The sequence below is a fragment of the Mytilus trossulus genome, chromosome 3 (genome assembly GCF_036588685.1).
Source record: "Mytilus trossulus isolate FHL-02 chromosome 3, PNRI_Mtr1.1.1.hap1, whole genome shotgun sequence".
In the NCBI taxonomy this organism is placed as follows: domain Eukaryota; kingdom Metazoa; phylum Mollusca; class Bivalvia; order Mytilida; family Mytilidae; genus Mytilus; species Mytilus trossulus.
The window spans coordinates 26720212-26738079 of NC_086375.1; the positions used below are offsets into that span (position 1 = coordinate 26720212).

Below are 17868 nucleotides of genomic sequence, written 5' to 3' on the forward strand. Positions count from 1 at the left end.
TTGATCATTAATGAAAATCTTAAATAAATTAGGGCTAAGGTTGTATCCTTGAATTACTCTAAGTTAATAAGAAACATATCTGCTTAGCTATTTTTCTTTTACTCTTATGCAATATTTGCTGACTTTATACATTCAGCTTATCATATAATGAATAAAAAGCCTTCCCCAGATGGCAGTAACTTTATCTTTATACCTAAATGAATGACTGTCAAATGAAAAAGCAGACAGATACGCTCAAGTTTGTTTAGTTACTATATGCATGTATTAATATTATATTTTGATACAAACAATTCAATATATCACAATACATCACTAGAGTGCAGACGCTGAATTGTCTAGCATGTTTAGCTGGACACTAATTGTATTTTGAAAGTCTTAAAGATAAAATAAATTGACTTCCAGTTTCACAGAAACTTATCATTTCTGAAGATCAATGATAATGAGGTCAACGTTAGTCAAATACTACCAGACAGACAAGTTCATCTTTGAATAATTCACTACACCAAATATTGCTGTCATAGTGCTTATGGTAATTTAAAAACATACCAAAACACAAAAACTAAAAATTGACCTAGGAATCGTTCAAATAAGGTCAAGGTCAGTCTATAACTACCAGACATAAACGCCTTACAATCATTCCATAAACAAATTTAGTTGACTTAATGCTTATAGTACGTATTTGAAAAACAGACCAAAAGAAAAAACAACGTGACATTGATCCGTAAAGCATGAAAAGGAGGTGAAAGGTCATATTAAACCCCCAAACTGGCGCGTACCCTTACACTCATAATATACACTGCAAATAAATGACCTTCTGATAAGAAACGGACAGAATCACATAACTTTTACCTTGATCACTTATCCAATGATAAAATAAATCCAAGCATTTGCTCAACCATTAAAATAAGGTCAAAGACAGTGGACACGTGACAGACGGAATCTTCGTAACATAGGGCTGGTCTTTCTGTTGATCACGTGGTCATTTTATCTATAATTACAATTCCTTTTATATGGTCGAACGCATCGTCGTGTACAAAGTTGAGGCACAAAGTGTCCTTATGCTTCTATATTTTCGGTCATAATTTCCAATTTTATATCGTTCTATAGCTGTTTCCATGATTGGCGTTTATCCCCCTTATATGTTTATTCAGTTTTAGTTTGCAGTTTGCCTCCATTCTGCAAATGCGTCTTTATACTTGGGGTGTTAACTCATTCATTTTTTGGGTTTGAAATTTGTGAGATAGGCTTAAAATGCGTTCCTGTCTCGTCGGTGTGTGATCCACGCTACTTTTATGAAGCCCCCTTTTATTGGTATGTTTCATAGCGCGTGTCACTGGTCCCCAGAGAAAATACACTATTAAAAATATATTCAAATGCGTGTGATGTATGTTCATAACAAAAATAAGATATGGTATGATTGTAAATGAGACAACTATCCACCAGACACCCGTTGACGTTGATATAAGATACTTTTTTATTCTATTTTTAAGTGTTTATTTACACATGCGTTGTTGGTTTACTGTCTAAATAATAAACATCCACGTTTCCTTTTAATTAAAGTTAAAAAAAAATAAAAAAAATAGAAGATAGTTGTTTTGATAACATGGTCAAAATCGGAAAGTTGATAAATCCTATTGAATATAAATGTAGAATATTCATTGAAAGGGTATAAATGAAGGTCTGCATAAAAGATGGATTATCATCTCCATTTGTGTATATTCGCACTCAATGCTTTCTGCAGCTTTCTTTATATTTTTTCTTCGTATTCTCTATTTTATTTTTTTTATCTTTTAGAACCCCATAATTATATATTCTTTAATATTTCGGTTTATTTTTTCTCTATTCTGTAATTAAAGTGTTTTGTCCACTCAGAAATGATACAATTATACGAACTTTTTAAACAAATTGAAATAGCCTATGCATCTTAGATGCAAGAAGTACAGTATTTCGATATTGTTTGGTGATGTATATAAGCTGTTTTAAAAGATAACTTTGGTATCTTAGGAATTTTATAGTATCACATTTTGGTCCAGGTCTTAAATTTTTGTTCTTTGTTCGAGTTATTGATTATCTGTTGGTAGATAGATTTACCCAGGTTTTTTTTTTATTTTTTGGCTTTTATGGCATACCTTCTAGATATAAGAACCTAACCATTGCTCATATGTTTGTTTGGTTGGGTTTTTTTAATATTGTTTACGGCTTTAATTTTGTAGAAGAATGATTGATTGATTTCAGTTTGCTTAACTCTCAGTGTCAAATATTCTGAATACTGTCTAGATATAAATACAAAAGGGAAGTGAGGGTTGCTTGCGCGTAAAACCGGTTTAACATCATCAGGTTGCATTTGTCTGTGCCAAGTCGGGCAATTTAGACCACGCCAGTAATGCTCTGCTATTTTTCTCCGATTATAAAAGTAAGCAGATGTGGTATGATTTCCAATGAGACAACTCTTCACAAGAGACCAAATGACACAGAAATTAACAACTATAGGTCTGTATATATTTGTATACAAGTCTTTTTTTTCCAGATTTGTGGTAGGTTGTTCTGTCCTATATTTTTAGCGATTCCTGTTTTATTTTTGTGTATTCTATTTTTGCTGTAGTTTTGCTGTAGATAGGTTGGTTTGTTTAATTTGGTTGATTTGTAAGATTTGAATTATCAAACTCCATTATGTGAATATTTGAGACGAAAATAGAATTACAATAAATGTAGTATTTTTGTTCTGTCAAATAGTTCGACCGGGTAGTAAGGCGGGAAAATCGCCTGTAACTGGAAATTGGGGATTCTTTTTTACTGTTAATCATGAAACATTAGGTGACGATTATATTATCTGGTCATATTGATGAGTTTATACCAGCAATATAAAATTCAGCAAGAAATAAAGGGAGAGATTGTCCCAATAAACACAACACATTTTTTTGTTTTCAAACAACATTTTATTAGAACAGACTGTTCCAATATGTAAAATATCTCTCATCAAAACAGAGTTTGTGGTTGATGAGTATGAACATGCACATTACATTTACACAATTCACGCAAAATATCTCAAATAAAATATATATAATTTATTACATCACCCATTGTATACAAAACAATCAATTAACAATCATTCATCTCTCATTCAGGAATAATAAAAAAAAATTACGAATCTCAAATAAAAAAAAAATGATGATCGAGAAAATTTCGTTCTGGTAAATCGTTGTCAATGGTGTCAGAAATATATAAGAACAATTTGAGTATTTGGTAATATTTCAATAAAATTAAATACGAAAACAAAAGCGTCATGGATATAAATTAAAATGCTTTAAAATGGCTGCCCCATGAAAACGACAACCAAATATTATGCACGATGTTGAGATTGTCATGAGGTGTGAATATTTTTGTATTTAACAACACGTTTTTTGCACCACAATCACTATACAATACAGCACTGTAAAAAAATCCACTCGGTGGACGTGGCCCCACTCCGTGGATGTGGCAAGTTCATCATTATCTGTCCACTATAATGAGATCGTTAGAAGTGGAATGTACACGAATCCGTGCGCTGCAGACGAGGTAACATATCTCCCTGACGATAAACGTCTGCTCGCTCGAGTAGATAATTTTTGTTCGTTTCAATATATCATTTGAATAATATCTGTCTGTTTAGTATTTGACTCTCATAAGACTTGGAATTTCGGCCATGATGATGTGTCTTTGTAGTCGCATTCGACTGGACGTGAATAACCTTGTGCGGCCAAGGAACCGTATGATCCAACCTGGTTACCATTTGTTAGACCCGATTGATTCATTTGATTTGTCATCACTGGAAGTTGCATATGATTCAAGTAGTCCATGCTTCCATAATAAGATGAATGTCCATAATTTTGATGAGGATAAGATGTTGGTTGTGAATTAGACATAGGATAGCCTCCTCGCTGCATACAGCTATTGGAATTCATGATATCATTTACTTGTGGGATAGCTGCCGGGCTCCATATAGATGATCCAGTATTCATACCACCGTTGGTAACAGGACTAGAGACTATTGGAGGTTTACAGTATACCGGAGAGGTTGATGGAGGTGGTGGAGATTTAGACTTCTTTGGTGTTGGGGGTTTTGGTTTTCCTTCTTGTGCCTTTTGTTGCTGACGACACTTTGCTCTTCTATTTTTGAACCAAACCTGAAATGACAAATGAAAAACATATAAAAATAAGAAGATGTGGTATATAATTGCAAAGGAGACAACTTTCCACCAAAGACCAAATATAATGAGCATGCTCTTATTTTAGTACAGTTGGCTGCCAACAAATTTACTTAGATGAAGTGAAGATGACGCTTGGTTTATTATTTTTCCATTACAAAAAGATACGAAAATATATCCGTCATGTTCAATCATTAAAAAAATATTATCGCGATGTTTGTTTTGCAATGATTTCTCCCTATATATATTTTTCTTTTTATTATATAATATGTTAAACATCGGAATATTGGTAAAGATTGTTCTTATTGAATGTATCATCATATTGCCTGTATTGACAACGAGATCAAAGAAATCTGAGCGAAGAATGTGTTGATATCAAATATTCGGCGAAGAGATTAATTAATTTCATGACAACTTTTTCAGGTGTTTGTATAAAATTTAACACCTTTACTAATACATGTGTCCTCTGCAATTATGAGACGATAAGACAAAAAGTCTGCTAAAACGGGATCCGTGTATGAAAAAAAATATAATGGAAAAAAAGAAATCATATTATATGCACGAAGACCGACCTACTAATACATTCTAATCGATATAATGATTTCAAATAGCTGTTGTCATTTAACACATGAAAAGGAGAACTGAAAATGAAAATTTAAGTGAAATTTTGAAAATTGAAATAAAATTAGGTTTAATTCAAATGGACAATACACATGAATGTAACAGGTAATCCCCCAGGGTGAGAAACTGACAAGAGATACTACTTGGTAATGATTATCTCTAATTTGTATGTTTTTGTAAGAAATTATCCATTAAAGTAGATAAATACAAGACCGTGTGAAAAATTCTCTATAAATGTTTGGACATATCAGTTTCAGGTATATCTTGATTTTTTTTTACAAATTTGAAATAGCTATATTTCTTATTTTTTGTATGGTCAAAAAAACAAGTGTTGAATCTAAAAAAAATACGATGATAATCATTGCTTCATTGGTGTAATGGTAACTGGATTCTTCGGGTTTTTTAATGAAATTTCTTTAAATGAAAATTTGAAAAAAGGATGCATACCTGTACTCGTGATTCTGGTAGATTTATTTTTAAGGCTACTTCTTCTCTCATGAAAATGTCGGGATATCTTGTCTTTTGGAACAAAGCCTCGAGTACATCAAGTTGTGCTCTTGTAAATGTGGTTCTTTCACGTCTCTGTTTGCGGGGATTTCCAACTGAAACATAAAAATCTAATCACTATATAAAAGATGATTTAACTATTTGGACAACTTATAAATAAATATACACAACAATTAAATCTAGTCACTTTATACAACATGAACATCAAGTCACAACATACAACATGGCTGAAATCTAGTCACTATCCATACGACATCTAGTCATTACCGGGCAGACGACATTACTATGCTATCATGAAACAGGTTATTGTATGCTAATACACAATAATCCTCATTTGCGCGGAAAATTTGTCCACACCTCTCCCGTTTATAACACATCTTATTGCTCATAAAAATACAAAAATCGAAAGTTTACTCTCTTGAATCAAAATAAATTTTCCTGTCCATTTAGTTATGACTTCCTTTTGAGTCAACAGATGTTTTAGAATTCATACAAGTCGAGTTTATTTGGTTCAATCTCATCGATTTACATACAATGAGAGAGAATGAATATATTAATATTTTAATGAAAATGGGGCAAAATATTGATATTTTCTTGTAATTGTTATCAATGTCCTCCATTAAAAACAAACGCTACGTTTTGAAAAAGAGAATGGCCCATTAGAAAATTTGAAAATGTCATTGCGCAATTGAGTAAACTTTAAGGTAAAATATATACATATTTGATGTTATATTAATAGTCGATCACGTTTTACAATGTGAAGATATATTGCCTATTTGAAGAGCGGACTGACGCCACCAATACATAAATTTTGACAACAACTTCATTCATAAGAATCGGACGGATGTGTTCCTTCGCGAATGCGACAATAATTTGTCAATCTATTACACCTTTAGAGTTGAAGAAAAATGCGAAGCCTACAATAAAATTTGCAGGAGACCACACAAACATTGTTCACACTAAGTTAAGAAAACACAAGAACACATACTTTGTTATCTAACACATATAAAGACCGACGATTGTATTATTTATAAACCTTTAGAAACTGTTGCCCCGTCGAAACAGTATTGCTTGTAAAAGTATGTGACTTCACGTATAGTTTCTTCTCCGTCTCGTCAAAATTTACAAACTAAATTGCTTTATTTTCTTTTCAATTATAGGAGCATCGCCTTCATAAAAATGCAATGTACCGTTGATTTGAAAGAGAACTTGTGAATAGAATTCGTGACTGCCAGAATACAAAACGTTGGATTTCATGTGAAAATTTTTCACTTTCGGAATTTCTTTTGAAATCACTTTATTTTCAAATTAAACGTTAAATTTTAGTTCGTGTTAAAATCAATGTTGCAAACGACAAACAACTTGTACACCAGTGACAAATATTTCCTTTTTCTGTATAGAACGTCCCAAAAAATGAATAGATCTTTGATGCATATGTTAAATAATGTTTACCAATATACACATATTTTCAATTTATTTCAAAATAAAGATCCCTGTTTCTAAATGATGTATATATAAGGATTCAGTCTAAATTCTATTCATGTTCTATGCATGCAAATTTCAAATTAAATAAAAAGAAAACTTCGACGTTTTCAAATGAAACGATTCTCTACCCACAAAATAAGAAATATATATATGAATTTTTAACCATCAAATTTAATATTGAATTAGAAGATCGGTTATAGTATGCAGGTGTGCGTTTATAACCGAAAAATGTATCAGGACCAGCTCATGTTTACAACCTCATAGTATTAATATAAAACAAGAATAAGACCGCAGTAGGACACTGAATACCAACAAAAGACGATCTGGATACACACGGATCAAAAGACATTTATACCCCATTCACATCCAACAAACTATTATTGAAAATATCCGGAGAAAATAAAGGCCACTCGCGGAGAAAAACTCGCATAATTAAGAGCACAAAACAGAGGAATTTTAGTGTGGAAGTTCGTTCTAATTTTAATCAAATCATTTCACCAACCCATACCACTTTCTTTTTCTGAATAAAACCAACACGCGGTTAACCTCTGTATTTATTTTTCAAATTTGTACCTCAATTTTAAAGTATTATTTGTAAATAATGTTTATAAAAATGTAGCAATAATCTAGTTAAGTATAAAGCAGTATGCTTTTACTTATATTAATTAAATAATAACAGAAAAGCAACTAAAAACCATTGTAAACAAATGGACAATGAACGTAAACTCCATTTGCACCGTTGTGCAGAAATATTGCGGACAATTCTATGAAATTAAAAAAATATAACAAGTTCGGACTAAGCACACAATTACGGACAATCAGCTTACCTGATGGATATCCCATAGCTGGATGCATCAAATCCATGTTTGACTGTCCCAGACTAAGACCATTGACTGAGTATGGTGGTGCCTTGGCGGACATTGATGATGGAGGTAGAACAGACGACTGACTGTAGGCTACACTTGTCATTCCTGTTGGATGATGAAGATGGTGGTCAGGTGAAGATGAATCTAGATAGTTGTCCGTGTTTTGTGATTCCTGGTCCGAAAGCCCACTATTTTGAACTGTAAACAGATGCATTTATTCAAATTAGAAATGTATTCGGTTGTAAGTTTACGTCTTATTTCCTTAAATGTATATTTGTCGACGGGACAGTAATAATGAAGCTGTCAACACAGGTGTGCCAATTCTTAAGATGTTCACTACAAATGGACAACCATTAAATGATCCATGAATATGTTCAACTTTCAAATGATACAATTATTTGACCTGTCTATTGTTGTACGATACGTATGATGGGATAATTATCTTTCATTTTGTCTTTTCGTCTTAACACCCACTTTTTAAATCCCACCTTGCTAAATGACTGTCAACACATTTCCTCGAATTTGATTGGACAACAGGATGGACTTGACCAATCATATCCGTGACGTGTTGGTGACAGTAAAAATGCGATCACCCGCGAGTTTTGTCTCCTAACAATCAATTATTCTTTTTTTGTTAATTAAATGAGCACAGGTCACTAATTAATCGATATCACTTGTAAAATGTTTTTTTAAAGAGACCTTTGGCCATGGTGACTTTGGTTTCATTTTAAATGTTGTCTTATGGGTATTTTTTGGCATTTAGAACATGTTATAAATTTCAGACTTTGAAGGAACATAAGTTTCTGTAAACATTGCGAATCTGAAACCGATTAAAGAGGCTTATGTGATCCGAATTTTATTGAAGTGTTTTATTCAACTTTATTATCCATACTATCATTTCTTTTTAGGTTTATTTTCTGGTCCCTTATCGAATTTTTTCTTGTCTTGTGTTTTGTTATTTTCTTCTTATCATTGGTGGTCAAAGTAAAATTCAAGTCCCCTTATTTTTTAAAAGGGGTAAGCCGACAGGGACTCTATTGCAATTAATCTGTTGAAGTTCTACGGCTGTACATATTAATGCCAAACATGCATACATTCTTGCATACATAACAGTTTAACTATTTGAAAGACTCGGCCGACCAACGTTACTCAAACATAAAAACATACCAACATTTCAGCTTTTTTTATTATTTTACTGACAAAAATGGCGGCAATTGAAGAACTTGGGTTAAGCATTTCGTCTTTAGTATACAGCGGAAGTTGAGATTAGTTTAAAATGTGCACAATATTTACCGAAACAACACTTATCATTGCTTTTTGGGGGGAAGAAGAAAATTTATAAAAATAAACTTATAAAATATTGCTTTTAAATTCAAAAACGTCGAGGGAAAAATCAAGGACAAATGGGACAATTCTATGATAAATGGTAAGTCAACAAAATTTGTGGCATTTAAAAAAGAATAACTTACAATGTAAATATTACCTTTTCCTGTGATTTAGTTTCACAACACGAACAACACAATTTTACAGGAACTATTTGCGAAAAGTAAATTTGTACAGAAAGAACAAATTCATTAGAGCGACCATTGGGCATTTGAAAATGTTTACTTTTGACCAGTATGTTTGGCTGAACAGACTAGCTCGGTAACGTCAACAAAACATTTATTTGTTTTGGTGTGAATTAACTAAACTAAATATAAATGTGATTTTAATATTTTAGCAATTGTTCTTGTATAGACAATATTTTAGCTATCGCAGATTGTGTTATTTTATTAATACAACAATTAACCTATTACATTGTAAATGAATATAATGAATATTATTTATTTCAAGTATATTTTGTGCTGAAAAATTATATACGACAACTGAACTCTATAGAAATTTAAAATTTATACGTAAATATACTTTCTGATAATTTTAACAAGATATATGCCTAATTAAAATTGAAGATTCGAAACTATTTAAGTACACACTTGAAAATGAAGGACATGTTTGGGACGGTTTATCAGCACAGATGATAACCCAAGTGTCACTGTGTCCTAAATGATGTAAGCTGTTGTGGTCAACGTATAAACTGGACAAAGTCCGTCCACATATAAACATGTGTATAGAATATTTACAAATAGAAATACTGTTTTAAAAATCAAATTAAAAACTGTATAGCCATGATATTCATATTCGGTTGAAGAATTCTTTATATTGTGTATTATTGTTTTCAATAGAAATATTCAAATATGTTTTATTCTATGTTTTAAAAGAATATTCTAAAAGTGAACTGGTTAAGTATTTTCTTATAACTTTCTGTCATGAATTTGTCCCACGCTTACCTTCTAAATGGGCCCGTTCTAAATTTTGTTCCGAGCCAAGCACATTTGTCATGTTAATATTTTCCACCGACATTTTGAATTAATATTAAATTCGTATTTCCTCTAATAATAACTGATCAATTTCCCATTGCGAATAATATTAAGTTCAATGTTGAATTTTTACTGATAAAATATCCATATAAATATTCGTGAATATTTGTAAAATTATTTTCACAAACATATATTTCTAAATCTTTAAGTATATAATCCTAGTGAATGAATGCTTTAGAGCAGGTACACACGGGTGTGTATATGTTCAATTTGTAAGTAAGTAAATACGTGTGACTATAATATTTAATACTTAATTTAGAAAATTAAATAAGTATAATCTTAATTTAATTCTTACCTGCTCTGGTCATTCAGCTTGTAGAATGTCTGTATTTTTCCTACCGATCACCTGTGTTCTAAATAAGGATAATCCGTATTACAAGTGTCGCATCAAAAATTAAATGTTAGTGAACTTAAACTTCAAGTTAAAAACTGACGGATTAAAAAAGGTATACGGTCTTCTGCCAACAATTTAAGACGAAAATCTTCGAGTAAAATACAAAATTGTTGAATTACTTCTAAGCTTAGAATCGTCTTAACTGTGTAAAGCACGGCTTAATTCGGTGACAATAAATAATAAATAATGATTGATATTGCTAGGAGTTCCCTTACTTGTATAGTACTCGTGCGAAATTATAGCTCCGCCCAATTTGATTTTTAATAACCAATCAAATTAGAGAACTCTGTCGAAAAAATTGTTTACAACAAAAATATTGAGTTAATTTAATTAACTTCAACTTTTTTCTTTCTTAAAATCTAATTAGGACAAAATTGTATTTTTTATTAATATTTGAAATAATTAATCTAAAAATGGAATGACTAAATCTTTGATTTTTTTCAAAATTTTATCTAAAGATGGAAATAAAATTATAAGAAAAAGAAGACAGAATATAACCAAAAACTAAAATCAACATATTATTATTTTGCTAATACAAAGTATGTAAATAATACAAACATAAAATTTTAATGTTTATGAATAGGGACAAGTCTTGGTGCTTATGCTTCTTAAGATATCACCCATATACAGTTTTACCACAACATATATATATTGCTCGTATGATAAATCTCAACATAATCCAGCTTATAAAACATTTATCTCCTTTTTTAGTTTATCAATCATTTTAAGTGTATTAGCATGACTTAAAACCAAATAAAAGTAAGAAAAAACAAATAATACTGTGTGCATAAAATTAAAACTGTTTTAAGCCTTTCGTAAAACCATATGTATTTCCGATATGGGTATTACATCTATGGTAAAACCAATTGATATTTACTATATTAACTGTATTATTTTCTTTCACATACATATTTCATGGATGCTGGACTTTTAGAAGGATGAATTTAAGATGTGAAAAGGGCTTGCAATGTTTAAAAAAAATGGATGGTTGGGCTACGCTTAATTATTGCTTTAAAACTAGTTTAATATTTCCCAACGCCGGTGCTGTAAATATATATGTCTCCGTTCTCCAGATTTGATACTTGGTGTCCGTTATCACTGCGACATGTTAACAAAACATTTATTCTGAGAACAATATAGAGGAATATGTGTTATACATCAATAAAACAGGCGCCCAGCTTTAAAAGGGATGTTCAGATCAGTTTGTTTGAAATGTGGTTTTTGTCCGTTTTTTTTGTAAACCTAAATATTGAGGGTCGTCCTGAACTTGCATGAAATATTTGCCACTGGACGCTATATGCAAACAACAGTCATTTCAATCAATCCAAAGTTGGCCATTCTAAAACTTTAAAACCAAACAAAAACACAAACATACACGAAGGGGTGAATAGATAAATGTACAATGTTTGTGCCTTTGCATTACAATGGATTTAAACTAGAGCCCGAACCAGGGATGTTGGATGGAGCGTTATTTCCGATATTTTTTGGACGATAATAAAAAAAATATATATACATGCTTAAATCGAAGCAGGGCGTTTGGGAAGAAATATATCTTTTTAGCAAGAATAAATCAGCCACTAAAATTATTTTAGAACATTCATATAGACAAAACAACTTCCTTCCAACTTAAACACAGATTCCAAGATCATATCCACAGATATATGTTCTTTTCAGACGCCAGTAAGATATATTTTATTTAACGAAATTTCAATTCATAAAGTGGAACTTCGTTCCAATAGTCTAGGAACATATATAATTTAGTCAGATAGTTACATTACACTTCCACATTAGCCCGTTCACTTTTCTTTAGAGAGTTTACAAGTTTACGCCATTCTGATTCAGAAATGCTTCTGAATTTCTTTTTTTCAGAAAGTGTCCACTCATTTGAATTATAGTTAAAATTTCAATATTGTAAATCTTAAGCTAAGGTGAAAGTTTGATTTTCTTTGCAATCTAACCGACATGGGAAATGACTTGGTATTTATTTCTTCATGTAAGTTTTTACCTAAACGAATGCTTTTCGTATAAAAAAAAAAAAACACAGTAGATATTCTAGAACAACATTCGCAGTATTTTGTAATTAATTAGCATACGTAAAACGCAAGACTGTATACAATGTCGTTTTTTTTTTAGAGTGTATCGCCTTTTATAAATGCAGAAGGCGGACACTAGTTCACTTTTTGCTAATTTTTTTTAGATAACATAGTTTTTAATAAATAAAAGTTTTCTAACTGAAATATATATAACCAAACAGAATCAAGAATAAATCAAGTGGTAGAAAAAAATGATTTCTTATTTGTAAGGGGGTGTATATTTTATATTCCTTCTATTTTCACAGAAATTTTAATATTTTACCACAAAATTTTGCACAAGATAAAATTTACATTTGTCTTATCAGGTATAATTTATTAATTATTTTGACTTTACGGTATCGCACTGTGCAAATTAACGGTATTTTGTAAGATCAAAGATATATATTATTAGATTCATCAGTAATTGGAATACAGTAAGATTACTGATTTAATCAGATGAGCAAGAATCGACGTGCGTAGCTCTATTAATCAATTAACAATTAAAGAGTTAGTGTAATTTTTCACCCCTTTGCTAAAGCTTCTTGAGCAAACAAACAAGCCACCGTCGATACACACTGAGTTAAGAAGAACCCCTTCTGAGTCAAAACAATGAATTTTAAAATCTAGTAAAACATTCCCTTTACCGATTCCAACGGAAATCTCAAAATTAAGGCCCTAAAAGGACATCAAACACACCCGACATCGAGGCGAAGCCTTGAAAGACGAGTTAATTAAAATTTAGCCTTTATTGTGAAAATTTGTGCGAATAATCACATGTTAATTGTAGATATGATGATAATCGTCTTAGAGAGGTTTATCCGCTTAGCTATTACTACAGTAATCATTAAAAAGCTTGTAAAGTCTTGTTCTTTTCTACGGAAACATTTAAAAATGTGACATTATGTTTTTATAACAATAAGGCACCATCTTAATAGAGAGAATACGAAGTTGATTAATGAGATGTTCCGTTCATACACGCTTTCATGCCAAATTATTTTGAACAAGGCATGTCAATGTTTGTTGTTTTTTCTTCTGTCATTTAAAAGCTAATGGTGGCAAATTCAATAGAAAAATGTAAATGGGCTTGAATCTTGACACGAATTATATGTTGCGAATACACTAAAAAGATTTGGTAGAAAAACATAAATGCGCTTGTATATTTACACGCATTGTTTTTGCGAATACACAAATATAGTAATTTGAATAAAACGGGAATGCGCTTGCATATTAACATGATCTGTTTCTGCGAATACACAAAACAAGTTTGGTAGAAAAAGTAAACGCATGCACATGAACATAAAAAATGCGAATACATCAAAAAATGTTATTTTTTATGAAATATTATTTGATTTCTAAAATTATTCATATCTATATTATATTAACATATATTTATACGTAACTTAAAACAACTTATCGATGAATTTATATATTATTAATTTTTTTATTATTATTATTTAAACAAATAACAGCATCACGAAATACAGTAAAATATTTCTCTCGTATAGAAATATATTAGTTGAAACGGATTTCTAAATCAATGCATAATATTTATTCCTTAACGAGCGGAAATAAGATCTATATCGGAAAAGGATTTTTATTCAAAATCCTGGTATGATGTCAATATCAACAAAACGACAACAGAATATTTACAGATAATTTGTTTACTTATGAAATAGGGACAGGAAACGTCACAAAACCGTGACATTTTGTCAGAGAGGCTACATCCGAAATTACAAACTACTTTTATTTGCACATCATGATGGCATTGTGTTTATTTATTTATTATATTTTATTCTTTCTGTGAATTTTCTTCTTCCTTCTATAATATATTTTATCACATCATGACAGGAAACTAAAATCTTAAGATAGAGTAAAAGAAATTACAATTTAAGTGTCGTATTGTTTATCATTACGGAAATCACTCTCAAAAATATTTCTTGAGGGGCTTGAGCCAATTAGCAACGACTTCTGCAATAAAGCTTCTTTTGTCAAAATGTGCAACACCTATAAATGGGCCTTTATGAAATATGTTTTCCCCCTCAATTTCCAAGAAGAGGGTGGAGATTTATTTGAACTAAAAATAATTAACTAAGTACTCTTATGAAGTCATCAAAAAAATTAACGTCACATCGTCACGAAATGGTCTGGAAAATTTTCACATCATATCTTACAACTAAAGATGATCTTAAATATAAAAATAATAAGATTTGGTATGATTGCCACTGGGACAAAAATAACTCTCCACAAGAGACTAAATGACAATGAAATTAACAACTATAGGTTACGTAAAACCTGCAACAATGAGCAATGACCAAAACATATAGTCAGTTAAAAAGAAAGACACAGAAAGACAAATATAAAACAATTCAAACTGCCTTATTTATAAATAACATAATGATCGGAAAACAAATGTGTTGCAAGAAACAAACGACAACTATAAATTACATGCAATAACTTGGGAAAGCCCGTCACATACAGCATGTCTTACATAATCCAGAATACTTACGAGAAATTTATAGTTAAAATATGTTTTGTGAAACTCATTCCTGCATCTGAAACACTAAGCTACAAATTTCTTGGTTTCTGAATGCTTATTAATCTATGTATTTTATTAAGGATCATATAGAATTATCATCGGCGATAGTACTAGAAGCTTTCAAAACAACTATTTCAATTTCTGAGAATGGGAATAGGGATTTGAAATGATTATGTTTGTTTGGAAAGAACTGAAAACAAAAACACTGCTAAAGACAAGAAGCACATACATGTTCTGCCCGACAAAACTATAGAATATATACAGTGTTTTTTTTTTTTAACAAAATCGACCAAACATGCAGTTGCGGCGGGTAAACTAAATAAACCTGACAACTGGCAACAGCCATCCCCATCTCCAGCAAAATGAAAAGGTCCCCTTTCCACCTTATGAAGAAATCCCGCAACTATTGAAAGTCTGTTCACGAAATTTACTAAGTAGATTTCTTTTCATAGTATACTTCTCTGAAATTAGTTGAATACATACCCTAAAAACGAAACGGTAATTATTAAAGCATATTTCGTGCGCTTTTTGATCAGTTTGAAATGCCATTGTAAAATGGTAAAGTAGATTCTCTGATTTCAGCAACATAATTTGTTCCCAAAAATGATGGATCTAAATTCACGACTCGTTTCTATCCACAACGGTTAAAGTGGTGTAGCTACTTATGAACATATATATCCTCGTTATTCGTATAAAAAATATTGAATTAGATTTATAAATGAAATGTCCACAGTATTATCGCTTCAAATCGCTTTATAGGCTTTAGAGCTAAAAACAAAAATCATAAAATTATAACAAGTCTTGAATTATGATTTATTTATAATTTAATAAGTATAAACCAAGGAGGTTATATGACCTCAATGGTATAAGCATGCATAGCATCAAGTTTTTTATTCTAATTTTTTTCAAAAGAATAGAAATCCTTAAGACGAAGGAATTTAGACAATGCAGTAAGCAGATTCTAGGATATATTTATTGTATATCTTTGTTATACTGAAAATAACAAGAATTTGCAAATATCTTGTGTTTATATCTGTAATGATGGTTTTTATAATGTGTAAGAGGACTGGTTCAAATTTTTAAGACATTGATTTAGAAACAACAATGCTACATTATTTGAAACTATCATCCCTATGTCTATTATCCAAAAGGAAAACAAAAGGTCAATAGAATTCCTTGCCAAAAAAACAATAGTATGTTCCAACTCTCTCAGAGTACCCTTGAAGGACTTTCTTGGAGGGTACTATTACTCTTTCACATTTTCGTTTAGGAAGGAAATCTATATATGGTCAACTTTGCCTGAAGGAGTTAGAACCATAGTTCTTTATAAGTTCTTAATGTGCATTTGCTTTCTTTGGAAATGATTCTTGAGATTCACATCTAAAAACCCTATATTCCAGCCTACTTTTTTTATTATCTTAAAAGTTTCTCCTCTCAAGAATCAGAAATATTGGCTGACGTTATGTTTCCGAGTCAATCAAGTGTTTTGTCAATGAAGTAAATAATACAGCGATAAAGACCCTCTATTTATAATCCCCATTTCCAACTAAATGTCACCCTACGATAATATTTGGATATATGGTAGCATCATAGTGCATTATTAAGATATATAACAATACATATGTTTGATTTCCGGATAATACACAAGTATTTAACATATTATGTTCGATAAATCCCTCTTCTCTAAATCTGCTTAAACTGTATCGACTTTGTATTGAAAAAACTGATCTGGTGACACTTTCGGTTAAAAAAAGTCAATATCGGATCTAGATAGGCCTAGGTGGCCGTAAAGCATTCTTTTACGACATCGGCTTTTTTTTAATAAAAAATGTAAATACTAGGTTTTGAGTACATAAGACTTTCCTTTATTTTCTATCGTTTAAATGATCGAGTTCTTCAAATATAATACGATATCATTACAAATATTAACTGTAAATTAACCACGAATTAAGAGATATCACCCGGTACACAAAATAACGACACCACGTCGTCAGACGATACGTGAAACCTGCGCCGACCAAACAACGTGAAGAGAAATTCTCACTATCCAAATAAAATCCAAGGCGATACGCGACATTAAGACTTTCATGTCTGTTTGAAATTTGGGTTTCTAAATGTTTAAATATTGTTTTAGATATTTGTACAAGGAAAAAGATGCGTGCAGTATTTGTCAATATTTCTTGTAATGCAAAAAGGATAAAAATAACTTGTTTTGTCATTCACTTGATCAGGAATATTAAATAAGATACATTACAAAGACCACATAGATACAGATAGGAGTACTATTTCTGATGAAAATAGTATTGCTTTTGTATTTTAAAAAAGAATCTTATTTCATATAGAGGGAATAAAACGAAACTATGGCATCACCTCATGCAGTCTTCATTTTTTTTGTTTATAAACCCTTTCAACAGTTATTTTAATTTTTGAAAATTATAAAATGTACTCTATGGCGGTACTTGTATATTTCATATTTATAAGCGGAAAATTCGCAACTATAATCACGTATGTATGCATGTAAATAGCCTGCATGCAGCAGATACTGTTTACCTGTCTCCTTTCAAAGTTTCTGATATCGGCATCTCCGGTTTTTTGTGAGTTGATATTACTCCAAAAATGAGTTGTTTGCACACGTCTTTAATTAACTCACTATTTGCCGTTACATCTTTCTCGTTACCTATGCATTGCCTCGTTTATCATTATCATCGGGACTTCGATTTTTCAATTGCCCTCGGGAATTCGATTTTAGAATCTACATTATGACATATATAGTTTATACAGTATCA

General features: G+C 31.0%; 1 protein-coding gene across 6 annotated transcripts; it reads right to left on the reverse strand.

The window, feature by feature from the left end:
• Nucleotides 1-2913: 2913 nt before the first annotated feature.
• Nucleotides 2914-10672, reverse strand: LOC134711077 (homeobox protein OTX2-like). Of its 6 annotated transcripts, none has more exons than XM_063571509.1 (4): nucleotides 10376-10672; nucleotides 7625-7861; nucleotides 5253-5407; nucleotides 2914-4163 (listed from the first exon to the last, which is right to left on the reverse strand). In XM_063571509.1, exons 1-4 carry the CDS (start codon nucleotides 10386-10388, stop codon nucleotides 3660-3662), a joined length of 909 nt encoding a protein of 302 aa, XP_063427579.1. In that variant the 5' UTR covers nucleotides 10389-10672; the 3' UTR covers nucleotides 2914-3659. The 6 variants fall into 6 exon arrangements, with proteins under 6 accessions (XP_063427579.1, XP_063427578.1, XP_063427576.1 ...); XM_063571508.1 differs by having other exon boundaries at nucleotides 5253-5422; nucleotides 10376-10671; XM_063571506.1 differs by lacking the exon at nucleotides 10376-10672 and adding an exon at nucleotides 9991-10295.
• Nucleotides 10673-17868: the final 7196 nt, after the last annotated feature.

Excerpts from the sequence above, each read along its gene's own strand:
- LOC134711077 (XM_063571505.1), bottom strand. The coding sequence starts at position 10,063 with ATGTCGGTGGAAAATATTAACATGACAAATGTGCTTGGCTCGGAACAA. Across the intron at positions 5,423-7,624 it reads AGCTATGGGATATCCATCAG|ATTTTTATGTTTCAGTTGGA; the intron begins GTAAGCTGATTG and ends TATAGTGATTAG. Across the intron at positions 4,164-5,252 it reads TACCAGAATCACGAGTACAG|GTTTGGTTCAAAAATAGAAG; the intron begins GTATGCATCCTT and ends TTGTCATTTCAG.